The 27,320-nt window shown below is 41.8% G+C and overlaps 1 protein-coding gene and 1 long non-coding RNA gene across 5 annotated transcripts in view; one reads left to right on the forward strand and one right to left on the reverse strand.

Moving 5' to 3' along the window:
- UBE2H (ubiquitin conjugating enzyme E2 H) overlaps nt 1-15,591 on the reverse strand; it is a 98,582-nt gene extending 82,991 nt beyond the window's left edge. For 3 of the 4 annotated variants that reach the window (XM_005609363.4, XM_014739050.3, XM_014739049.3), the window contains exon 1: nt 15,079-15,567. In XM_005609363.4, the coding sequence (XP_005609420.1) occupies nt 15,079-15,131 (53 nt within the window). In that variant the 5' untranslated portion in view covers nt 15,132-15,567. Of the gene's footprint in view, nt 1-15,078 lie in introns of all 4 variants that reach the window. The other variant, XM_001501795.7, reaches the window with a different exon arrangement.
- A 3,172-nt stretch (nt 15,592-18,763) lies between these two features.
- LOC138923830 (uncharacterized) lies at nt 18,764-27,109 on the forward strand. Its single transcript, XR_011437990.1, has 3 exons — nt 18,764-18,983; nt 24,926-25,155; nt 25,744-27,109. It is a non-coding gene; the product is annotated as an uncharacterized lncRNA (long non-coding RNA).
- Nucleotides 27,110-27,320: the final 211 nt, after the last annotated feature.

Raw genomic sequence — 27,320 nt, forward strand, 5'->3', positions numbered from 1 at the left:
TCCCTCTATTTTATGTGGGATGCCACTACAGGGTGGCTTGACAAGCAGTGCTAGGTCTGTGCCAGGGATCCAAACCTACAAACCCTGGGCTGCTGAGGCAGAGCACACAAACTTAACCACTACACCACCTGGCCAGCCCCAGTATTCCTCTCTCTTTTGAGTTAATTATATAACAAGTTAATAACAAGAAGATATGCAGGGGCCGGCCCGGTGGCGCTGCAGTTAAGTGCGCACGTTCTGCTTCGGTGGCCTGGGGTTCGCCAGTTTGGATCCCGGGTGCAGACATGGCACCACTTGGCAAGCCATGCTGTGGTAGGCGTCCCATATATAAGTAGAGAAAGATGGGCACGGATGTTAGCTCAGGGCCAATCTTCCTCAGCAAAAACAGGAGGATTGACAGATGTTGGCTCAGGGCTAATCTTCCTCAAAAAAAAAAAAAAAAAGAAGATACGCAGACTACAATAGCATTTCATCACTACCCCACCTCCAAGTTCTTTCTGAGCTAAAGCTCTGTAAGATTATAGAATTCCTTGAGTTATGAGGCTCTTCACTAATACCTTTGCAACTCATCCTAAATTTATCTTCACTGTCACACAGAAATGTTATTATAGATCTAAAAATAGCCAAATGGAGTGTTAAATTTGCCATACAAATTGCTAAATATCCTCATAAATTTACACCCCATTTTGTTTCCAAAAAAGTAGTACCAATTTACACTTCATTCAAAATCAAACATAACTTTGGTACAAAAGTCACTAATAACTAAGATCAATGCACTAATACATTACAACCAAAAGTCAAACACAATTACTCACTCCAGGAAGTAGAGCCTAATTCCTCTGGCCCGTGTCAGCTACACTTAGGGACTAGCTTCCACAGAATAGAACACAGAAGGGAAAAACAGTAACTTCACAATGGAGAAAGCTGGCAAGCACCACCTTAGCCAAGTGGAGCAAGGTTAACACCATCAGTGACACCACGAGAACACAGGAATCCCCCCACCCCCGACACATCATAACCGACTAGAAGGGCACTTCACCTTTGTGGTATTCTTTGCGAAAACTCACAATGAGTTTGACACCTCACTATTATGACGTCTAATCACAAGCAGAAAAAATCAGATAAAATGAAATTGAGGAACATTCCAAAAAATGCCCAGTACTCCAAAACTGTCAAGGTAATGCAAAACAAGGAAAAAGTGAGAAACTGTCACAGACTAGAAAATAGTAAGGAGACATGACCACTAAACGTTATGTGGTATCCTGGACTGAATGCTAGAACAGAAAAGAACATTCATGGAAAAGCTGGTGAAATCCAAATAGAGGCTGGAGTTAGCTCACAGTAACGTACCAACGTGGGTTTCTTAGTTTCGACAAATGTGCCACAGTGATACAAAAAGATGACGGAGCGATAACTAGAACTGGGTGAGGAACAGGAACTCTCTGACCTATCTTTGCAACTTTTCTGTAAATCTAAAATAAAAGTCCACCTAAAAAAAGCAAAAGCTATCAAACATTAAGGCAAAAACAGTAGAAAATAAGAAGGGATGCTTACACACCAAGGCTTCTTTTATAAAATCATCCCAACTTAAAAAAAATTAAGCACCTAAAGTTTTTATACATGCTTAGCTGTCTTGAGACTAATAATTAAAATTACTATAACACGAAGCAAAACTGATCCACTATAGGACCTAGAGAGTTTAAATATCAACGAAAACGTTGGCAACTAAATTTCTGCCAAAGATATATTTAAAATATCTGGAGAGTATTAAAAGACATAAAGGTGAAATATTCAAATACTTAAGCACCGAAGCACCGAACTGTTTCAAACTCTGATAAGATCCCATCATAGCTCTGGGCATATTCTTCTACTCAATTATACTCCCAATTCCCTGGTTTACCTTTTAAAAACCAAAACATAATTTAGGTAATTAAATACATAAAATTTTAAAGGAACAGCATGCTGCCATTCTATCCTGATAAAAGTGTCCATAAGACAGGGACTCTTTACGGGGCTTACTTTATTTTTTAAATTATTGACAGAGCACATACAATTCAGACACCTCAAGAATACAAAATGCAATGGCATCTAATCTATTGTTGTAAAGAGATACCAGAACATTTATATTAAAACCTACCAAGTCTGGCGCTGGCCCCATGGCCAAGTGGTTGAGTTTGTGCGCTCTGCTTCAGTGACCCAGGGTTTTGCCGATTCGGATCCTGGGCACAGACATGGCACTGCTCATCAGGCCATGCTGAGGCAGTGTCCCACATGCCACAACTAGAAGGACCCACAACTAAAAACACACAACTATGTACTGGGGGGTTTGGGAGAAAAAGGAAAAATAAAATCTTTTAAAAAAAACAAAACCTAAGTCATTTTAATTTTTTCTTTATGATTTTTACATTCATAAATAGGATTAACTGCAACACTAGGCTATAATGTTTTAATTCTATTTTTCACATAACAAATGTGGCTACTAAGTAGTAAAACTGATTTTATAAAACACAGATGAAAAGCAGACTCCTTATTTCAACCTTGGCTTCTATTTTTTTATATCAATAATAAAAACAAAGTTACAGTAGTTTACTCTCCTAATCTGAAGTAGTAGAGCCAGCCATTAGTATTTCTTAAACTGTTACTTAAGGCCACAAATGCTATCGCCTAGAAAGAATATAATTATTCATTTTAACTCAAAGAGCTCTTATATTCAGAAAGCAACTATTGCTTTGTAATATTATTATTTGCATTCCAGGTTTTCTCCAAGTAGAAAAACATGCTAAAATCTAGGTAAGGGTAATATCTACTAAAATTTAACTTTAAATAATAAAATGTCATCAGAACTTCATCAGTGCTGACAAAACACTCCAGGAATGACATTTAAGAAATAGAACAGCCAGAACTAACAGGCTAAAATCATTACATTTTATCCAATTCATTCAAATGAGTAATAAGTCCTGATTTAAAAGCACACAAGTCATACACTAATTTCTGATTCTAGAAAAAAGAGAATTTCTAATTCTACTTCCTACTAAGCAAACAGAAAGACAAGACACATATCTCTGTCAATTAAGATAATAATCCAGTCCAAAGGCTTGAGTATGTATACCAGGTCAACAAAAAATTTTTAAAGATAAGAAAATAAATGAGAATAAGCACAAGCAGACACGGTATTTCGTTAGTCATTTTTTGAATTACAAGATGCAAAGCGACTAACACGTCACCCTGGGAATAAGCTCCAATGGGGCAGGGGACTACGCCCAAGTATCTTGCCTGAGGGGCACAGGAGGATGCTGGGTGACAGGGACCTCTAGACTGCCCACTTTGAAGACTTAAAGAAAACAGCATCTTCTGGGGCCGGCCTGTGGCCAAGTGGTTGAGTTCGCGCACTCCTCTTCGGCAGCCCAGGGTTTCAACGGTTCAAATTCTGGGCGCAGACAGGGCACCACTCATCAGGCCATGGTGAGGCAGCATCCCACATGCCACAACTGGAAGGACCCACAACTAAATATGGACAACTATGTACCGGGGGGCTTTGGGGAGCAAAAGGAAAAATAAAAAAAAAAATCTTTAAAAAAAGAAAATAGCATCTTCTGAATCTCATAAATACTGACCAGACTGTACAAAACTGGCTTGGAAAAACCAAATTCTTAGGAGGCAAGGAGAGACTAGGACCTTTAAAGCACAAGCACACAAAACTCAGGTGCCAAGTTTCATTGTGTCTGACTTCACTGAACAGATTCAAGGCAAATCTAAGGCATAGGCTATTTTTACACTCAGACGCTGCAAAGCAAAACTGTAAACAACTATACATTTTTAGCATAAGTAAATTAGAGTTTGATAAACAACTGCCAAACTGCACAAACTGAAACAGGTCAAGTATACTCTGATTTTTCAAACTCCTAGAAAAAAGAAGCGGGGTTCACTACTAGTTTTCATTAAGCTTGAATGTAAGATACCATAAAGGATCTGGAAATACCATATCTCCAAAGGTTTACTTATGTACTTTCCTGCTAGTGAATTGAACTGTCTTGTTCAATTTCTAGAAATTAGTCAAAGTATAAGCTAGGAACACTAATAAAAAACTGATATAGACTGAAATATATGAAATGAAATTATAGTCTTTATGAGCCACCAATAGTTTTCCTGTTATATCACGGTTTACATGTTATAAAACTCTTAGCTAAATCTCAAACAAAGGAAAAGCCACATTAATTACTCAAAGAGAGAATCTGGTACCTAACTATTCTTACTCAAGAGCCTGTAGAAAGAAAAGATAAAAGCAAGTAAGTGTTCACAAGATCATGCATGACTCAATACAGGTATACTCAAAAATGTCATCTGATAATCAAAGAGAGCATTCAAGAGCTGCCTTTCTTTATTGCCAGGAGAAATGGGCAGCAATCTAGATAATCAGACTAAAGAACACACTGAAAGGTCTACTTCCTCTCCTTCTTCCACCCAAACAAAACTGACTTAAAAGAAAAATATTGTGGTGGTGTTTTTTAAAAAATCTCTAAGGATATAAATGAATAAAGAGGCAAAATATAGGGGGTTTTTTTCTTTATTTATTATCAAGATGATGGCTGTTGTGAATTGAATTGGTAAAATTAACAGATGCTAATAATGTCAAATTGTGTTGCCAAGATCGGTGATTCTGTCATCAAACATGTATTATGTTCTACATTTTAATATACTTACTTAAATATACTTTAAGCAACATTAACATCAGCCACCAAGTTAAGATAAAGAGCTAAAACTCCTTGTTAGAAAATGCTACAAGCATTTAAAATGCATTTCCTTCCTGTATTTACCCAATGAATGTAAATATAATTTATAATAAAAATCCACAGTGTCCAAGGATCTACATCATGGGACTGTGTGGCTTAGAGATCTGACCAAGTACCAACTCACAGTTGTAGGACCTAAAGGACATAGAAAAGTGACCGTGTGTTAATGAAAAAAAGCAAATCCAGTTTCTTTCCTTTGGAGTGAAACAAAAAAGGTTATGTGGTTTCAAGTTTGTTGCCAAGGAGACTTACTAATTTATTTACAGATTTAGGTAAGTAGATTAGCAAAAGGTACTGAACATTCAGCAGTCTATAAGGCCATAAAACAATATTTCCAACTATATTATGGACACTATTCCAACCGAATCAACCTTCTATAGATAGATGCTACAATGGAAATGTTTACCCAAATTTTTTAATTAACCTTTCAGAAACTATCTACACAATATAAAGTCAACTGATTGAAAAGCAATATTCAGATAACCAGTTACACTGGCACCATTTGGACAAAATAACTCAATTTATTTTCACTAAGCTGAGTAGTAACCCCATTGCTTCTGAGGTAACACGAACCAGGCGCACTCTGTATCTTTCTATTTATATTACCTCAACTAAGATTTTATAACCCAAGAAACCTTGAAAAGTGTTTAGATAAAAGATACATGGAGAAAGAAACCTTTTGGTTAATACGAAACCACCAGCCACCTTTCCCAAGTATCTGGTGAGGTACAGAGAATTACAATAACCACAGTACCTGCCCATAAAAATATGACAATTCTTCTCAAATCTGATGCCCTACCTGAGAATCACTAATAGAACAACTGCCTCTCAAAAGTACACACTAACTTTTCTGTGTTTTCAAAGGTTTCCAGAACGCACTTGCACTACCCTATGGCAATCAGAAAATAATACACTAACAGACATGCTCAGAGTCCCGTCCTTGTGTGTGACTACTGACCCAAAGTCTACCCACCGAATAAACTGTCATTGACTCCAACCTGAAACAGCCATAAACCAAGTTGTCTTTTTTCTTGTTAGCCAAGGTAAAAGTTTCAGCTATCAGTAATAGGTATTAATTTTTTAAGCACAATGCACGTAAACACCTATCTATAAATTCAAATGTTTGTAATTTATGAGAATGTGATCATAACTTTTACAAAGCAGTCTAATTTTTTATCTCAATGTCTATGAATTTAACCTATGAAATAACCCACATACGATGCCAAAAACTAAAAAAACAAACAAAACATCCCACCACTTTGTTAAAAATTAACTTTATAAAAGATGCCAGGGGGGCAGGCCCCGGGGCCGAGTGGTTAAGTTCGCACGCTCCGCTTTGGCAGCCCGGGGTTTTGACGGTTCAGATCCTGGGTGCGGACATGGCACCGCTCGTCAGGCCATGCTGAGGTGGCATCCCACATAGCACAACCAGAGGGACCTACAACTAGAGTATACAACTATATACTGGGGGGCTTTGGGGAGAAGAAGGGAAAAAAAAGATTGACAACAGTTGTTAGCTCAGGTGCCAACCTAAAAAAATAAAATAAAATAAAATAAAAAGATGCCAGGAAAATATATTAAGGGACATCCTAACTCTTTGAATCCTTTTCCAGTTCTGCCATTGATGTGCTGTTGGTTCCTTTTACCTGAACTTAGTCCATATGAAAATTGAAGATACTATTCAGACCTCAACAGAGTCCTATGTAGATATCTGTAAACTGCTGTAAATGTAACTTGAGGTGCTAAGTAAAACTAATGTTAAAAAAAAATTTCTGGGGTCGTCCCGTGGATGAGCGGTTAAGTTTGTGCGCTCTGCTTCGGTGGCCCAGGGTTTCGCCGGTTCGGATCCTGGGCGCGGATATGGCACCGCTCATCAGGCCATGCTGAGGCAGCGTCCCACATAGCACAACCAGAGGCACTCACAACTAGAACATACAACTATGTACTGGGGGGCTTTGGGGAGAAAAAAAAAAAAGAAGACTGGCAATAGTTGTTAGCTCAGGTGCCAATCTTTAAATAAAAAAAATAAAAAATAAATTCTTACCATGTCTTCTTAGACGAGGGTAACAAAAGAAAAAATAAACAAGTGGGACTCCACCAAACTAAAGAGCTTCTGCAAGGCAAAAGAAACTAGGATCAAAACAAAAAGACAACCCACCAATTGGGAGAAAATGTTTGCAAATCATATATCCGACAAAGGGCTAATCTTCCTAATACATAAAAAACTCATACAACTGAACAACAAAAAAACAAACAGCCTGATCAAAACATGGGCAGAGGATATAAGCAGACATTTTTCCAAAGAAGACATGCAGATTGCCAATAAGCACATGAAAAGATGTTCAACATCACTAATCATCAAGGAAATGCAAATCAAAACTACACCAAGATACCACCTTAAACCTGTTAAAATGGCTATAATCACTAAGACTAAAAAGAACAAATGTTGGAGAGGGTGTGGAGAAAAGCGAACCCTCATACACTGCTAGAAGGAATGGAAACTGGTGCAGCCACTATGGAAAACAGTATGGAGATTACTCAAAACACTAAAAATAGAAATACCATATGACCCAGCTATCCCACTACTGGGTATCTACCCAAACAATTCGAACCAACAATCCAAAGTAACATATGCACCCCTATGTTCATTGTAGCACTATTCACAATAGCCAAGATGTGGAAGCAATCCAAGTGCCCATCAAGCGATGATGGGATAAAGATGTACTATATACACAGTGGAATACTACTCAGCCATTAAAAAAGATAAAATTATCTCATTTGCAACAACATGGATTGACCTGGATGGTATTATGTTAAGTGAAATAAGCCAGGCTGAGAAAGTCAACCACCATATGATTTCACTCATATGTGGAAGATGATAAACACACAGACCAAGAGAACAGCTCAGTGTTACCAAGGGAAGTGGGCTGGGGGTTGGCACAGGGGGTAAAGGGGAGGACTTACATGGAGATGGACAAGAAATAATGTACAACTGACATTCACAATGCTGTAAACTATTATGAACTCAATTAAAAAAATTCTTATCAATAACCTACAAAAAGAAAAGGGTACCATCAACAAAAACTGTGCTTACATTTTCAAAAAGGTATAGAGTCTTACCAGCCAATGCAAAAATAAGTTATTTGTAACCATAATTCCTAAAGTACCATTTCAAAGGGCCACAAAATAAAAATATTTCACAATGAACATTTAATTCACTAATTTTGAAAGGGGGAGAGGGAAGAGCAGCTACAAAACTAGCTTTGACAGAGTTAGGTTAGAAATTAATGCTTTAGGATCACGCTATTTAATGGGACGCCTTTAAAATACACAATAGAAACAAGAGTTTTGTGTCACAATCTAATTGTGTATAAAATACAGATCGTCAGTAAAAGTTAAATTCAAGCCACCTGTTAAAAAATTAAATATATACCTACCACATGATCCAGCTATTCATTCCTATATATTTACTCAAGAGAAAAGAAAGTATATGTCCATACAAACGTTCATAACAGCTTTACCTGTAATAGCCCCAAATTGGAACTAACCAAATGTCCAGAAAGAAGTGTTGCATAAACGAACTGTGGTATACCCATACAATGAAATACCACTCAGCAATAAAAAGAAAAGAACTACATGGTAACTACATGGGTGAATCTCAAAATGTGATGAAAGAATCCACACAAAAAGAGTATATACTGCATGATTCCATTTATACAAAATTCTAGAAAATGCCAAATAATCTATGGTGATAGAAATCAGGTCAATAGTTGGCGGAGAGGGAGGAAAAGACTACCTAGGGGCACAAGAAACTTTTGGGGGAAGACGAATACGTTTACTATCTTGATTGTGGTGATAGGCTTCATGGGTGATACTAATGTCAAAACTTATCAAATTTATCATTTTAAATATGTACAGTTATTTTATATCATTCATATCTCAATAAAAACCAAAAAGAAAAAACTTAAGATATCAAAACTAATTCTACAGCTCTTGCCAGTCAGATCTATCTGCTCACAAATATATTTAATCTACCAACTCAATGTAGGCACTTCAAGAAGTTAAAAAGTATCCCTAATTTGAGGATCACCAGTATGACAAAAACATGAAAGTTTAAACAGAGATCATTACTCCTCTTTCATCACTATTCCAGGCTGACTGCTTCAGAGCTGAAACGACACCAACTAAAACAAAACAGAACAAAATGAAAGCCAACTGAGTGTGGGACCCCAAGCTTTTTACTAAATGTTTTGATTCAAATGTTTACCTTCTTTGATCTAGAATCGCATTTTTGGAAAATAGAAATAAGCCAAAAATACAAGAAAAGTCTTATACACAAGGATGTTAATTTCAATCTTATTTATCACAGAAAAATGGCAGAGAATTAAATCAGTGGCACCGGAACAGAATGGCATATAACATGAGCTATTCATTATGTCTAATGTTTTTAACTGGGAAAAACCAGTTGCAAAAATATTAAGCAAAAACAAGGCATACATAATACGATCAACAGGTTGAAAATAACATACCCTGAGGGGAATAAAAAACTGATACGAAAAAATACCATAGTATTAACATTTGAGGACAATGGTTCTTAAAACTGTGGTCCCTGTACCAATGGCATCAGCATCAGCTGGAAACTTGTTAGAAATGCAAGTTCTCAGGCCCCACACCCTAGCTCTACTGAATCAGACAACTCCAGACGTGGGACCCAGTAACCTGTTTTAATATACCCTCCAGGTAATCAAGATCACAATAACTTTCAGAACCACTCTTTACAGGATAGGATTATGGGTGCCAGTTTTCTTTCCCTTTTTGTAACATATATTTTCCTCAATTATCCTACTACTTTTATAATCCAAGTAAGTTTTTTCATTAAAGTATTTTACTAAAACATATACTGTGGGTCTACAGTTAAAAAGCTATTACAGGGTAAGCACTTCTGCAGGTCTGAATTGCATGCCTAAAAATCCAATGATTCTTGGAACCGTCCAATCTGTTAAGCCTGAATAAGAAAATAAATTTAAAAATATATATAGGGGCCAGCCCGGTGGCACAGCGGTTAAGTTCGCACGTTCCGCTTCTCGGCAGCCCAGGGTTCGCCGGTTCGGATCCCGGGTGTGGACATGGCACAGCATGGCACGCCATGCTGTGGTAGGCATCCCATATATAAAGCAGAGGAACATGGGCACGGATGTTAGCTCAGGGCCAGCCTTCCTCAGAAAAAAGAGGAGGACTGGCAGTAGTTAGCTCAGGGCTAATCTTCCTCCAAAAAAAAAAAAAAAAAAAAAAATATATATATATATATATATATATATATATATATAAATAAAATGCAGGTCAAGGTGCTGGAAAAATTGCACCACAATAGAAAACCAACCAATCCAGGTCTTTGTAACACATGCATACAAACAGGGTAAGGGACTTTTATGGGTTGCATATGCGAAAGATCTTCTTCCTCTAAAAGTTGAATTCTTAGGCTTGTGTGTAATTTACTAGAACTACACTACAGGAGTCAGATTTTCTGAAGCTGTGAATTCTTACTCACGTAGGTTCCTGCTTAACCAAAATAAGAACCAGTATGTTATATTTGTCACCAAAATCTAGGCAGAGAAGACAAATTCAGAACACCAGGAGTTGCTAAAGCTTTAACTTTTAGCTTGAAGACCATAAAACTGTTCCCCGTTCCACCTCATCAAGTCACTACAACAGAGGCCATAGGAAATAAAAGACAAATCACAGGTTCCCAAGTGACACTGGAGCTAGTGAAAAGATTACAGAATTGTCTACACTTTGAGCATAAATTAAAAAAGTAACAAAGACTACTAACTTAGGGATAAAATAACTACTGACAGCAAAATACTCAAGTTGAAGTCACAAATGGCTACACATTTTAATGTTTGTTTTTGTTTCCATTTTTCAGCAACTATCTTTTAAATAACCGAAATATAGATCCCCATACATCCACATCCCATCACATAAAATTCATTTTAACCTTTCCATTTCTTGAAAAGTCAATTCTGAAAGTAAATACAAGTTATGCAAAAAGCAAGGTGATACATACAGTGCTGACCTGCTATAAACACAGCCTGTGCTGATTTTTTTTCATTGTTTAACTAGTTACATAAGCACCATGACCACCCACACTGAATTTTTCACTACTGAACCCCCAGCACCTAGTCCCAAGCGTAGCACAAAGTGGGTGTTCAAATGTTTGCGGGGAGGAACTTGTAATAGAAAACTTCTGAAACTCTAAAGCAGACATCCAGGATTCTGTAAGATTCACTAATATTGTTAACGAATTTAATATAAGACACTGCCCCTTTTCTGACTATCATTCTTAAACTTTAGGAGGGGAAGCTTACATTTCTACCACACTTTTGAATCCCTGCATGAGTCAGTTAAGCACATTTAAAGTGGGAGTGTATCTTGTTTTAAGTTACTGCACTCCCTCTGAAAAAGGGAATCTTTGAAAACTCTTGGTATTATAAGTTCCAAAATCTCACGCCAATAACCAACAGTGTATGCCAAGTCTCCATTATTATCAGATTCACTTTTCTGATTTAACCTTAATTTTTCTGAACATTTCTGTACTCAGAAGTCAGGCTTTCCTCTCCTCTTTTTACCCCTTGAAAATACACTTGATCCTGTAACACCACTCACAAGGCCTCCCCAGTCCCTTCTTCTTTTGTATATAAACACACTCTGGTCACACACTCCATCAGCTGTTTGGAAGCTCCGCCCCTCCTTCTTTTCCGGGTAGTAACAGAGCAGCCAATGAGCTGAGAGGAGCTGTGCCTGCGGCCTTTTGCCTGCATACGCTTTTCCAAAACAAGCAGCTCCAGCCTTCAGCAGGGGCCACTGGTTCACAGATAAAAGGATCACCAGGCTGTGCAACAGGGTGAGTCGAGTAACCCCCACCAACAAGGAAACCCGTGTAATCTGAGCTGTTTGTTCCTCCACCAGGGAGAATTTAAACCGATATTCCTTTAGGGCAAATCACGCTTTAAGGTCACCAGAGTCCCAGTTCTCAGAAAATCTAAATAATCAGCCCGGTTTGAGATGGAAACCGCAAGGGTTGCCAGGCTGGAACAGCACGTTATCACCAATCTACCTGACTTTGCAAACAAATGGCCACACTATTTATGGCCATTTCACAGGATCTGAGGTAATCGCAAGTTTTTTGATTGGGACACATTCCTACAGGGCCCAAAAGTCATGTACATCGTTTGTAGGCTCCTGGAGAGGTTTGCACAACCCTCAGCAAAGGATCAGAAGAGAAACAATGAATGAGTCAGAGTTTCAGAACATAATCGCCCAGCAGATTATTAAGTGCATTGGTGCAAAACACTCACTCCCTGCATAACTTGGGAGTCAGCTCTCCTCCTACCAACCGGTCACAAAAGAAATATCACCGACTCCAAACAACCAGAGATGGTGTCTCCGAAAGAACCTATTGAGGTGGTGGAAAGCAGCAGCCAATTAGTTACACATCCTCTTCTCTCCCTACCCCCACACTACTTTCATACTATACAGGTTCCCTGCCAGGCTGTAAATCGTGGTGGCATAATTATGCTCAGGAGACATCCCAAAATGGGCTGAAACAGGAGATTGCAATGAAACCAGCCATCGGCCTCCACACCAAAGAAACCATCAAGGGGCACCGAGGGGCAAAAAGCAAGTACATTCCTTCAGATCTTTTCTACTTCCTCTCCACCATCTTTCATTTTCAACCCCTGGCCCTTTCACAAAATTGTACTCATTTTAATAGTGGGTTGCGGAATTTTTCCTTAAATTTTTTGCTAAATATACCTTGCTCAAAGATTGTCGGCTCCATTTGGGCCTACGGATGTGAATTCAACAGAGAAAGGAGGCCACAAAATCTCTCACCCCTACAACACACATGCACAAACAAAAGGAAATACGAAAATTTTAACTTCCAAACTACATTAGACCAGAAAATAACAAACACGAGACAAAGATAACCTCTAGCTTTTAAATTCCGAGACTGTTGTCCTCCTATCTCGGAGATCTACGATTTTAAAGCGCCTCTGCTTTCTTTTGTCAGAAAGGAGGAAGGTGGGGAAAGAACAGAAGGCCAATGCATCTTTGCCTTTCTTCATCTTCTACTAAAAATAAGCTATGAAATAAGCCACTTAGGGGAAGAAAAAAAGAAAGACACCCTGCTGTTCTTTGTCTGTTTTCCTCTCCCTCTCCACCCCCCACACCCTGACTCCTAAATGCGGTAATCATTCTAGATGCCACAACTACTAAATGAACAAAAGGCACTGTATAGAAAAGGCATCAGGTCAAGTTAGGCCTCACCCTTTATCCTCAATCTTCTAAAAATATATATGTACATAATTTGAGAACCTGACATTGATCAAAAACAGCTGGAATTCTCTCTCCCACCCCCATCCCAATTAAACATTAGGTAGAAATTTGCATTAGGTGTGACAGTAACTCTCAATTCAAGATAAAAATAACTCAGATTCTGCTACTATGTCATTTCCTAGTTTCTAAACAAAAATAAAATTCGAAACTGCTTTGTGTAAAATGTACACACAGCCATAGTTACAAGTTTTCCTGCAGCCTTAAGAAAAGTCAACATTACTATCATTCACACATTTACAAAACTCAATCACAGCCACAAAGAGCTCATAAAGAGTCAATTTCACTTGTGCCTAGACATATATTTGGTACATAACATATACTTTATTACTTGCTCCTCTCTCTAATCTTCACTTCTACCTCCCCCAAATTCTAAACTTGAAACCCTGGAACTTAGAAGTTTATCTACTGTTCCTAATTTCTAGGCAAATTTTCCTGAGCGAGAGGAAAAACACCTTCTTATTCCTGAAAAGATTACGGAAAAAAAAAAAAATTATCTTGCCCAGGCAACTTCCCTCCCATCCCCCACTTCCAAACCAAATGCAAAAACTACTTTTTTAAAACTTCAGCGAATCCCCTGAGTATTTGACAATAATCATCGATCTCTACAGAGAGGTAAAACATCCAATCAAAAACAGTAAGAAATAAAAGGAAGAAAGAAAGAATTCACCTGAAGAATCTAGCCAAACAACTTGAGTTATATAAACAAAATCCTGCAACAGGGGGAAATGGTGGGGGGATGGGGGGTGGGAAGGAGAAAGAGAAGCAGGAGACAGGACTTTTTAACTGCGTTTCACACACTACCCACCCCCCAGGGATTAGTTGTTCAGAACACTGGGCTCATTTCCTCTCTCCCCCCACCCTGTAAATTACCCCTCAAAAAAAGGTCTCAATTTGTCACAGGAACCTTCGCGAATTTCCCTAGCTGGTCATGAAATAATCAGTCTGGACTCGAACCAAAACCACTGCCTGAAGGACTCTTATCAGTTAGAGCTTTCCCACTGCTACCTCCAGAGTATATACAGTTGGGGGGAGGGGGGGTAGGTAAATAAAGGGTGTCACTTGGCAAGACCAGGGCAATTATCCCCCAAGAACTGTATCCTCATAGAAGGAGCTGGCTTAAGTGCCTAGCACAGGGGCTGTTTTGTCAGAGATCCTCTTTCTCTCCCTCCCCCCAGCTGTCATATCCACAGTATGTAAGGTGGCTTGCTGGAGGGCCTGGGGGTCCTCACCACGTACAACTATGGGTGGGACAGGCTTTGTCAGTGAAAAGAAACACAGTGGGGTTCTCCTAGGGCCCAGAAAGCTGAAAAGGGGTCCCTGATTTAAAACACCCAGAGCTCTTTATTACAAGAGGGGGCACTGAGCAGACTACTCTCTTCCTAATATAGAAAGGAATTAGGGATAAAGGAGGTCACTTGAGTTACCCCAGATCAAGAAGCATGTGAGTGGAGGGAATGGAGGTATCTCAAGAAAGGGAGAAAGGCCTCACCCTTGGGAATTTTTATCTCAACTCCCTAAATCTAGAGCGAGCAAAACGGAGAGAGAGACCCTAAAGGTGGGCTCGGCGGTGAAAATGTGGCTGGTCCCGCAAAAAAAAAAAAAAAAAAAGGCCGTCCTGGGAGTCCAAACGTCGTAGAGGAAAGTCATGGGCACTGGGGGTGCAGGAAGACCGAGGAACAACGCACATTTCGGGGTGCTGTAGATAAAAGGGGAGCTTAAAAGGCTCTGGGTTCCTGGGAGGTGCCAAGGAGCCGCCGTAGGCACTGGAGGGGGGGAAGAAGCCTCGGACAGTGGCCTGGACTGCCCCAGGGCCCCGCTTGGGTTTCAGGGGGTGCCCTGGGCATCCCTACACCGCCCCCACATACAGCTCGAATCGCCCCTCCACGAAGGATACAGCTTGACCACGTCCGTGTCCATCCGCCTCTTGCCCGGACTGGGGGATGACATGGTGTCGCCGCTGCCTCCCCGTCGCCTGCGCCGCCGCCGCCTCTCTGCCTTCCTCGGCCCGTCTGTCACGGGCCCTGGGCCCCGGCTCTGAGGAGCCCGCGGCCGCGCCGGCTCCTCGATGGAGGTGGCAACACCCCCGCGGTCCTGTCCGGTCCCGTCAGCCGCCGCCGCCGCCGCCCCCCGCACGGGGGAACACCGGGCACTGTCCGGCCGAGTGGGGGTGGGGACCCCGCAGCGCCCGGCTCGGGCTGCCCGTCTCCGGCTGTGGTTCCGCCGCGGCCCGGCCCCAGCGCTCCTCTGCGCCGCGCGACGCTCCCTCCTGCCTGCTCTAGCTCCCTCGCCTACTCGCCCGCTCACCCTCTCGCCGGCTCCCTAGCAGCCTCCACGACAAGCGGACTACTCCTGCTCTGTCGGCCTCTCTACCCCAGCCTCGCTCTGGGCGCCGTGACGTCACCTCTGTGACGTCATCGGCGGGGCGGGTCTAGCCGGCGAAAGGGGTGGGGTGCCGCCGCCGCCGCGGCGTGGACTTTCCCGGGGGATTCTGGGAGATGTAGTTCCTCTTTCTCCTGCCTTCACAGCCCTCTGCCCCCTCCCCCAACACCCCCACACATATCATCGCTCAACTGCCAGCGTCGTTACCATCACCATAAACGATAATAGTAAATAATGGCAATATTATTACATTCATGTGTTTTAGGGGAATGAACCACTTTCTCATACACTGTTAAAAAGGCTGTTTATTTGATTTGAGGAGGCCAAAGGGGCAATTACTCAGACAACAAAATCTGCAAATTCCCACAACACCAGCTTCTCGACATTCTGCTCCCTCCTTGGATGGCGAGATTTGTTTGCAGCGATTGTAGACTATAGCAAGGCTTCTTCAGAGCTTGCACACCAAAGTTCATTACCCTGCATGTGTACTGCACCACTATTTCAAGGATTAGAGTTGAGGCAGCAAGGTGGCAAGGCCAGAAATAATTTAGGACTGACATCCTTCCTCTCTGGAGATAATTTCACAAAAACATGACTGATAGAAGCGGAAATACCCCAAATATGCTATAGGTCAGGGCAAAGATAGTTCTACCCTCCAAACTGCTATACCAATCCTATATACTCCATCATTCATTCAATAAATATTTATTGATCACCTGTGCACTAATCACTCTGCTGGACATGAGTATAATATGATGAACTAAGAAAGACTTTAAACTTACACAGCCTCCCAATATGGTCTGTGGATCTAGCCTATCAGCCTCACTTGGGAACTTAGAAATTCGGACTACAGCTTCACCTCAGACCTACTGAATTAGAATTTACAGTTTAACAGTGTCCGCAGGTGATTCCTGTATGTGGTGAAGTTTGAGAGACACTGCTCTACAAGGCACTCCAAAAGAAGTGACATGGAGCCCAGGAGTCAACCAGGCAAAGGGGCAGGAAAGCATCCTAGGCATCTGCTGTATTAATGTCATGTATTTGCTGCCAACTAGTTTCAAGTTTTTTATCTATTCCCTTGTTCCCATGAATACACTTGTACTTTGTCAGACCACATGCTGTGAGTTGGGCCTCCTTACATAACCACCCCCCCCCATGCAGCAGCAATCAGCTCAAGTTGAATATTGTTTGCTCTTGTCATTCTGTCCCTCAAAAATATCCACTATTTGTGTGCACGTGGTAAACATATATAACATAAAATTTACCATTTTAACAATTTTAAAGTGTACAATTCAGTGGCATTAAATACATTCACAGTGTTGTGCAACCATCACTACTATCCATCTCCAGAACTTTTTCATCATCCCAAACAGAAATTTCTGTACCCACTGAACAATGATTCCTCATTCATTCCCCACTCCCCCAGCCCCTGGTAAGCTCTATTTTACTTTCTATAAAAGATGGGCTATTTTAACTGCTTCCTTTTGAAAGGAGTGCCTTGCTCTTTCCTACTGCACATAGCTGTTCTGTCAGAAGGAAAACATGTCTGAATGAAGAGATTTCTCTCTTCACTAGACCGCTTTGTTGACGGGAGATAAGGACAGTGCAGAAAACTGTTCCTGACTGTGTCTCCTCTATGCCTCTGGGCTCCTGTTCCTGCTCCCTCCCCTCCCAGCATGGCTCCCCGCTCTCCTTCACCTGAGTAACTCCCACTCCTGTGCTAAGACAGTGGTTCTCAAGCTTTGGTGTACTTCAGAGCCACCTGGGGACCTTGTTAAGCTCACAAATGTCCAGGCCCCACCCCTGGGGATTCTCATTCAGAAGGTCTGGGTGGGGCTTGAACGTCCTGTCTTTAACAAGCTCCCCAGATAATTCGGATGCAGGCCAAAGTTTGAGAACCACTGCTTGAGATTCCAAAGGCATCAGCACTTGCAAAACACCTGCCCTGACACTTCTAGTTGGGTCCTGTGCTTCCATAATGTCCTATGCAAATAAGAATGTTTCCTCCCCACCTGAGAGCAAGGTGGCACGCTTAGAAGACACAAAGGTACTGTTTCCAGAACAGAAAGAACTGGTCAAGGATGGGAAACTTGAGAAAAGAAAGGCATGGGGTAGATCTATAAATTTTTTCCTGGTGCTTTAATCGTCACAGATGCTATACTGCTGTGATCTAAGCAGTAAGCAAAAATAATCAGAGGAGTGTTTAGCTAGAGAAACGTGTTCTGGACGACACTGGAGAAGGTGGGGCTGCTCCTCCTAGAAATGTAATGGAGATTTAACCCTCTGAGCCATCACTGAAAAGGAATCACCCTTCCTTCCTAGAAAAGAGTTATTGTGTCTAGTAAGTATATTAGCTCTGGGTTACTTACGACAAACCTGACCTTCCCCAGCTCTTAATTAGACCTCAGTTAATTGCATATATCCTCCCTGAGCCTCAGTTTTCTCATCTGTAAAATGTGGCTCATAATGCCCTACCCACTTGAGTGGGTTGATGGAGTAAATGGTAAAGATGAATGTGAAGGCCCCTTGTAAACTTTAAATGGCTTTTCATAAAGGTAACATAAAGTGTTGATTATAAGGTATAATATATTGGTGGCAGTATTATGTTATTAATATTAAACCCTCATTTGCTCTGCTCCTTATAGACTGGATATCATTTAAGGAGAAGGGCATTCACTACTTTCTGGTATTTTTTTTCATATGTCACAGCATCAATTCCTTCTCTCTGGGGTGAAGGTATGCTCACGTTTTTACGATATGCCTTTTCTCTCTGGGCATTTCGCCATTTGCTCCTTCATAAACCCATCTCCCCTATTCTGGCTCCTTCCTTTTCCCTCCATTGCAATGCTACCCTCTTTCCAGAGCTTCAGAGGTCTCCTGAACCTGCCCTTCACCAGGTAGGTTCAAAAGGTGGCTCCAAAGTGGTGCCAAATGGCAGCCCTGGTTTTACTTATTCTTGGCTTAGGAAACCTGAAGCTCCTCTTGAGCAGGGTAAGTTTGCGCTCACCTTTTTCCCAATGTTTCAGCCATTCAGGATGTCAATAATTTACTCTAAGACAACACTGGGGCCTGGGAGTGTCTGTTTACATGTGTGCACACACGGCAGTGTGCTGGAAGACGCCGTGTGCTTCCTTATCAGGTACAACCAGGGGCGCTGGGAGGGAACAGCTGTCTGACCCTGCCTGACTCAGGAGTGTTGCAATCTGGGAAATGTATTCGGGCCTGTTTGTTTCTCCCCAGGGCAGAGCCAAGCTTGACCAGTGGAGCCTCTGATTTCAGGAGCAGCTTCTCAAAGGCAAGAAAATAAGTTTGGAGAGAACATAATGCTTTGAGCGAGACACTACGAGGGAGTAAGATGAAAGCCATCATTTGGTGGAGTCAGCTGAAGAGCCCAGCCCAGAAGTTGCTCTCTCTCTGAAGGTACCTGTGGACCCAAGTGAATTTATCACTGTCCCCACCAAATGCGAAAGTCCCCAAAATAAGGCCTCCTGATTCCATTTCACCATTTCTATCAGGAAAGAGGTTCATTTTGAGCTGGCACTCTTGGCGTCTGAGATCACAGGCCCAGACCCCTTAGAGGGCAATAATAGCAGCAGTTTCCTTGCTGCTATGGAAATAAAAGCTTAAAACTCATTTCAAGTCATCTCCCTATAACCCTGTTACAGTCTGTCCCCACAGAAGCAGTCAGTGGGGGCTCAGGAACTTGCAGGCCGCACAGCAGCAAGGGTGGAAGGGTTTCATCTCCTGTATGGCTATCATTCCCATGGGTTTCTTTGCTCGCCAACTCTGGGAACTGGCTCCCTGGGCAAACAACAAGGGGCCAAAAGCAGCCTGATTCAGTGAGGGCATGGAACCTAGAGAGAGATGATCCCTTCCAGTCCCAGGTCTACTACCTATTATTGATGTAACTTGAGCAAGTAACCTAACCTTTGCGTCTCCGTTTACACCTCTGTAAAATGGGCTGGAAGCCCCTGCGCCACCCTTGCCTGGATCAAATAGGGGAAGAGATGCTGCAACTTTTAAAGTGCTAGTCATGTGTAAGATATTATCTTCTCACACACACCCTCCCTGCCTCCCTAATGCCCCAGCTCAAGGAGGGAGCGAATTTGGAAATTGTTCACACCTGCATCCAGGGGCCCTCACCTGGGCCGGCTCCCCTGTTTGGTGCCCTTGTTTTGCCAGTTGTGGCCTCCTGGGTTTCCTTTGCTGCTTCCTCATCTCCCTGATCTGGAAATGCTGGAGGCCCCAGGCTCAGTCCTCAAGCCTCTGTGCTTTACATTTAGTCCCTAGCCGACCCCATCCAGTCTCAGAGCTTTATTGCCATCTATATGCTGACTCCCGGAGGTATATTTCAGACTGAGGTTTCGCCCCTGAACTCCAGATGCACTTATACAGCTACCCATTGGTCATCTCCTCGAGTTCAAAGATAAGCTTCTGACACCCCCCTACCTCTGCTTCATATAGTTTTCCCCATCTCAGTAAACAGCAACTATTAAGTTGAAACATATGAAATTACTATTTTTTTTATTTTAAATATTGGCAATTTCATTTGGTTCCACCCAATACATCCTTTTAGCTGCTGGAGCCAAAGGCCTGGGACTGCAATTCTTGACCCCTCTCTTTCCCTAACACCCTACATCCAATCTACCAGGAAATCCTGTTGGCTGTGCTGTCAATATATCCAGAATCTTTTCCCTACCACCTCTCCCAAGCCATCATCATTCCTACAGTTGCTTCCCAACTGGCATCCTCTCTTCAGCCCCTGAGTTCACTCGGATCAAACCCAGTGATCCTTTTAAACCATAAACCAGATCTGGTCTCCCAACAGTTCAAAACCTTCCAAGGTCTTCTCCTTTCACTCTACATCAAAATCAAAGCCATCACAGGCTTCCAAGGTCTACAGAAGCTGCCTCTACCCTTTTCCCTCACTCCTTTCTAGCTACACTGGCCTTCTTGCTGCTCCTCAAGTACACCAAGCATGCTCCTGCCCCAGGACCTTTGCACTTGCCACTCTCTTAGCCTGAAATATGCTTCACCTAAGCCCATGGCTTACTCCCTCATCTTCTTTAGGTCTTTGCAGAACTGTTAGTAAGAACCTTCCCTGAACACCCTATTTAAAGTTGCAGTCCCAACTCTACCCCAGCACCTTTTCTTCCCCTTCCCTGTTCTGCTTTTCTCCTTAGGACTAACCACCATCTCACATGCTACATACTGTATTTTACTTAGTTATCTGTCCTCTTCTTTCTCCACCAGTATGCAAGCTCTATGAAGACAGGGATTTTGTCTGTTTCATTCATTGCTATACATCCAACACCTAGAACAGCATGTGGTACACAGTAAGTGCTCAAGTCTGAATGAATAAAAGGAAGAAAGGAGGCAAGGAGATTAGAAAGGCAAGGAGATTAACATCTTAAAGCAGCCCCTTGAAGCTCACAGGTAGTTCTGCCTGATGGTCTCCAGGGAGAGGCAGGAAACCTTGTACACTGAGCACCTGCTCTGTGCCAGGCCTTGTGCCAAGCTGTGTTACTTACAACCCAACAACCCAGCAGGACGGAGGTTACTGGGCCTGTTTTATGGATGAAGAACCTCAGTTTCAAAGAAGTTAAGGAATTTGCCCAAGGTCACATAGCCAGTAAACGGCAGGGTCAGGATTCGGGTCCAGGTCCCCAACTTCGGAACCCGTGCCACTTGCCATCTGCTGTGTCCCTCTGTTTAACTCAAAGGAAACATTTAATTTGTCGATGAACTCATTGTCTTTAAGGCCCAACTCAAATTCCAGGCCATTCTAAACCAAATTAATGTTCTTCTGAAAAACAAAAGTCTGTGCCTCCCCTCCAGTGCTCCCATCTCAGCAAAAGGCAGTTGCTCAAATTGTCCTTGGGGTCTCGCTTGACTGTTTTCCTCCTCATCCTCACACCCAGTCCATCAGCAAACTCCACGAGAACTCCCCTCGACATATTTCCCAAACCTGAGCCCTCCTCCCCACGTCTGTCACCTAATCTGAGCACCACCCTCTCTGCAATAAATCCTATTTATTAGCCTCTCTGCTTCCACTCTTGCCCGCCAGGCCCCCACCCTCACCTCACAGTCCATTCTCCACCCAGGAGCCAGAGAGATGTTTTAAAATATATTTCAGTCCAAGTCACTTCCCACTCATAGTCCTTCAGTGGGTCATCCTTAAACTCAGACTAAAATCTCAGCTCTGTGGCCTCTGTGATGCTGTATAATCTGGGGGTAAGGGTACGTTTTCAACTTCATTTCCTGCCTCCCTCACATCCCTCGCCCACTCTCCAAGTTTGTGGCCCTGGACACACCAAGCTGGTTCCCACTTCAGGGCCTCTGTGCTGGCTGTTCCCTCTTCCTGGAATGCCCTTCCCGCGGGTCCTCATGGCCAACTCCCTCCCTTCTGCACTCAGGTCTTTATTCAAATGTCCTGTCTTCAAAGATGCTTTCCTGGGCCACCCAGAAAAATGTATTTTTTAAAAGGTACATCCCTTACTTTGATCTCGTTACTTTGCTTTAGTTTTTTCGTCATTTTTAAAAGATTTTTATTTTGGAAATGTTTAAATATGCTGAAAAGTTGAGAGAATAGTACAATGACCACCCAAATACCCACCAATCAGATTTAACAATTATTAACATGTTACCATATTTGCTTTACTTGCATGTAGCCGTGTGTGTGAGCGTGTGGACTTTTTTTTTTTTGCTAAACCTTTTGAAAATAACCTTCACGGCCAGCCCCAGGGCATAGGGGTTGAGTTCATGGGCTCTGTTTCAGCAGCCCCAGGGTTCTCGGGTTTGCATCCCGAACGTGGACCTACATACTTAAGCCATGCTATGGCAGTGTCCCACATACAAAGTAGAGGAAGGTTGGCACAGATGTTAGCTCAGCAGCAATCCTCCTCAAGCAAAATGAGGAAAATTGGCAACGCATTAGCTCAGGGCCAGTCTTCCTCACCAAAAAGAAAAGAAAAGAACCTTCAGACTGCATGACACTTCACCTACATACTTAAGGACATTTTCCTTTATAATCATATCATTATCACACATAAGAAAATGAACAATGATTCCGTAATATCCTCTAATTTGCAGTCCATAATTAGATGTTCTTAATTGCCCCCTCTATCACTTTTTTTGAGTCAGAATCCATTGAAGATTCACATAATGTATTTTGATTTTATATCTCTTTAATCTACTGTAATCTAGAACAGCCCCCCATACACACACACAGTTTTTTCACTTTCCCGTGGCATTGATTTTTTGAAGTAACAAAGCCAGTTGTCTTGAGGAAGGTCTTCCAGTCTGTCTTTGTCTGATGGTTTCTTGGTAGTGTCATTTAACGCTTTCCTCTATCTTGTATATTTCCTGTAAACTGGAAACCGGGTCTAAAGTCCTCATTACATTTAGGATAAATGTTTTGGGCAAAGACACAGTGCTTCATAGGTTGAGGTTGGGTACTTCATATTGTTCACTTGAAGAGTCGCCTCAGGGGCCAGCCGGGTGGCACAGCGGTTAAGTTCACACGTTCTGCTGCAGCGTCCCGGCGTGCACTGGTTCGGATCCCAGATGTGGACATGGTACCGCTTGGCAAGCCATGCTGAGGCAGGCTTCCCACATAGAAAGTAGAGGAAGGTGGGCACAGATGTTAGCTCAGGGCCAGTCTTCCTCAGCAAAAAGAGGAGGATTGGCAGTGGATGTTAGCTCAGGGCTAATCTTCCTCAAAAAAAAAAAAAAAAAAAAAAAGAGGCACATCATGCCAGGTTGTCCCTCTATCAGTGAAGCTAATGTTCGTCACTTGGTTAAGGTGATGACCAACTTCCAGCTCTCTCTGTGACTGCAAAGGGTTTCTTTCCCCTTTGCGTTTCATTCTTGGTATAGCATTTACCTCCTGATATTTCATTACATGATCGATCATTTGTACATATATATAGGAGAGAGGTTTGGTTCACTTGGTTCACTGCTGAATCTTCAGCAACTGAAACAGTGCCTGGCACATAGTTGGTGCTCAAGAAATATATGTTGAATGAGTAACCAGAACTATGCCTGCTACCACTCATTTTGGCGTTTGATTGCTTACAGAGGTCAGTGCAGCGTGATAGTTATGATTAGCACTGATTGGCCATATAGTGATAATTATCGAAGCTGCATGATGGATATACTGAGTTTATTATACTATTCTTTCTAATTTCCTGTGTGTTTGAAATGTCCGTTATATGCTTTTTGAAAAAGAATGAGGCTCTGGGAAAGACTGTCTTAGTTTGAATCCTGGCTTGCCCCTCCCCCGTTGCGTGACCTTGGGCAAGCTGCTCAACTTCTCTGTGCTTCAGTTTCCTCTGCAAAACAGGGCAGGACCACTGTGGCCTGATCGCCAGAATTAAATAAACACTGAATAAATAGTAATGATTATCATTAGTTATTTAAATATTTCTTAAAAGCTTAGTCTGGCTCCCCCAACTAGTCAGAGGACAGTTGGGGAATTACATTTTATATTTATAGTTCTTTGGGTCTTGGACCTCCTGCATCCCCTCCCTCACCCCTACTCCCATCCCTGTGCTATGTACACAGTAGGAAGTTAATAAATGATTGATAATGACTAACTGAAAAGTCTTACTCTTCCATGCAAAAATTTGTACACAAATGTTTGTAAGCAGTATTATTCATAATGCCAAGAAGTGGAAACAACCCAATGCCCATCAACTGATGAATGGATAAATAAAGTGTGGTATATCCATACAATGGAATATTACTTAGCAATAAAAAGAAATGAAATACTGATACATGCTACAGCATGGATGAGCCTTGAAAATATTATGCAAAGAGAAATAAGCCAGTCACAAAAGACCACATATTTTATGATTCCTTTTATATCAAATGTCCCGAATAGGACTATCTATAGAGACAGAAGGTAGACTGACAGTTGCCTAGGGCTGGGGGAATAGGAAGAATGGAGTGTGACCGCTAAGGGGTGCAGGGTTTCTTTTTGAGGTGATGAACATGTTCTAAAATTGATTGTGGTGATGGTTGCGCAACTCTGTGAATATACGAAAACCTACTGAATTGTACACTTTTAGCGAATTGTATGGTATGTGAATGATAGCTCAATAAAGATATTATTAAAAAAAGTCCTATCTTCCTGGTTGCTCCCGATCACAGAAAAACAAATGTTGACCAAACATCCTGTTCCCTCCTCTTCCATCTTCTCTCCTCTGTCCTCTCCTGCCTTTGAACCAGCAGAGGGGTTGAGGAATGGACAGAAGGAAGCTTCACCTGCTTTAGTGAAAAGGCCTGTTATCTTCGAGTCTGCTGACTGACAAGAACCACAACTTTTCTTTCCAATAAATGTCCTATTTTTCCCTCCCTAGGGCAGAGTCCAATTTTGTCCCACCGAACGTGGGGCTAGCCTTATCCTCCAGTCTGTGAGGCTGTTGCAGATCAAGGTCCCCTGTGAGGGCAAACACAGCTGCCCATCTGAGACCATCTACTGGAGTCAACGGCAGCCTTCCAGGTTCCATGTATACACAGCACTTCTATTTTGTGGGTATCACGTGGTTGGAGTGGCTACTCGTTTCCGGTCCGGCTTCCCTACTGCACTGTGAGTAGAATTGTCTTATTCATCTTTGTACTTTCTGTGCTTAAAAGAGCCATCTGCACTTAAAAGGCAGAATGTGTGGAGTCAGGGCTTCTGCATCCAGAACTCCGATCTGGCTCTCTAGGAAGGAACCGGGAGTCTGTGGCCCTGATGGGGAGGGCCTCAAAATCTGGGGTTCTGAATTCCAATCCCAGCTGTCACAGAGCACCTGGGGAATTCATCTGTTCTCCCCTGATAGACTAGGGGCGGGGGGGGGGGGGGGGTATGTTGGGGGGGAACTGGCTCATACCAGGAAGGTTACACTTGGGATAGCTTACATCAACAGGACCTTTAAAACATTTTGGTCAAGTCTGAAAAGACTTAACCAAATTGTTCTTATTCTTCTCGATGCCAGCTAGGTCTCTTCTGCTAATTTTGCTGGAGGATAAACAGAGTAGCATTAGGGAAAAGTGAGATGTATGAATTTGCTTAGTGACCAAAGAAAAAGAAAGCTCAAGCGAGAAACTGGGACTCCTGGTTCCTTTTCCTTCCTAAATTTCTCCCCTTCTGACTTTCTCCCAGTGTCTCAAGAGGCTGTTTGGTTTTCCCCAGGGCATGCTGGCTGCCTTGGCCTTACTCCAGTGGTCACATGGCAAAGGATCCAGGAAATGTGCCCTCAGCTGACTGGCCCATGATGGTGGGCAATGGGAGGGAAGAGGATTGTTACCAAACTCTATAATGATTGGTTTGATTCAGTCCCATTCTTCTTGAGATAGGTATATATGTATACATATATTTATATGTATATGTATATATATATACACACATATGTATCTCAAATCACTATGTTGTACACCTGAAACTAATATAATGTTATATGTCAATTATATTTCGATTTAAAAAGTACACATTGATATATGCATACACAAAGTAATAAAAAGATATGCATCAACATATTTAAAACTTTTTAAAGTCTTGTACTTCAAAGGACACATCAAGGAAGTGAAAAGACAACCCACAGAGTGGAGAAAGTATTTGCAAACATATATCTGACAAGCTCCTACTATCCAGAATATACAAAGAATTCTTACAGTTCAACAATAAATAGATAAATAACCCAATTTAAAAAATGGGCAAATGATTTGAATAAAAATTTCTCCATGGCCAATAAACACATGAAAGGTGCTCAACATCATTTGTCATTGGGGAAATGCAAATCAAAATCACCATGAGGTACCACTTTTCACCCACTAGAGTGTCTATAATCGGAAAGACAGACAATAAGTGTTGGTGAGGATGTGTAGAAATTAGAATCCTTAGAGACTGCTGGTGGGAAAACAAAATGGTGCAGCCACTTTGGAAAACGGTCTGGCAGTTCCTCAAAAAGTTAAACATGGCGTTAATGTCTGACTCAGCAATTCCATTTTAGGTGTGTACCCAAGAGAAATGAAAGCACAAAACTTGTATACGCATGTTCATAGCAGCATTATTCATAATAGCTAAAAAGTGTAACAACCCAAATGTCCATTAATTGATGACTGGAAAAATAAATGTGATATATCCATATAATGGAATATAATCACTATAAAAAGGAATGAAGTGGGGATACATGCTACAACATGGATGAAATTTTAAAACAGGCTACATGAAAGAAGCCAGTCACAATAGGCCACATATGGTATGATTCCACTTATATGAAATGTCCTGAATAGGCAAATTCATAGAGATAGATAGAAAGTAGATTAGTGGTTTCCTGAGGGGAGTAGGAAATGGGAAGTGACTGCTAATAGGTATGGGATTTCTTTTTGGGGTAATGATAATGTTCTAAAATTAACTGTGCTGCTGGTTGCACAACCTTGTGAATAAAACAACCGAACTGTACATTTTAAAAGAGTGATTTTCAGGGTATGTGAATTATATCTCAATAGATAATAATAAAACCATATACAGCTTGAAAAAAATTAAAAATAAATAAAAATGGTGCTGTTCCAATGCATTGCTTTTGGCTACCTAGTCCACTGTTAGACCGGTGACCCAGGCCTTCTGCACAGTTGCAGGCCTAGTTCAAACTTGCAAGGCCTCTGGGCCCTTGCAGACAGTTGCATCATTTCATCACGAGGCGAGAGCCCAACATATCGCTCAATTCACATTGTTTTTTTATTAACCAGTCCTTACCAAAGTTGCGGTCA

Source organism: Equus caballus, chromosome 4 (assembly GCF_041296265.1).
Source record: "Equus caballus isolate H_3958 breed thoroughbred chromosome 4, TB-T2T, whole genome shotgun sequence".
Classification (NCBI taxonomy): domain Eukaryota; kingdom Metazoa; phylum Chordata; class Mammalia; order Perissodactyla; family Equidae; genus Equus; species Equus caballus.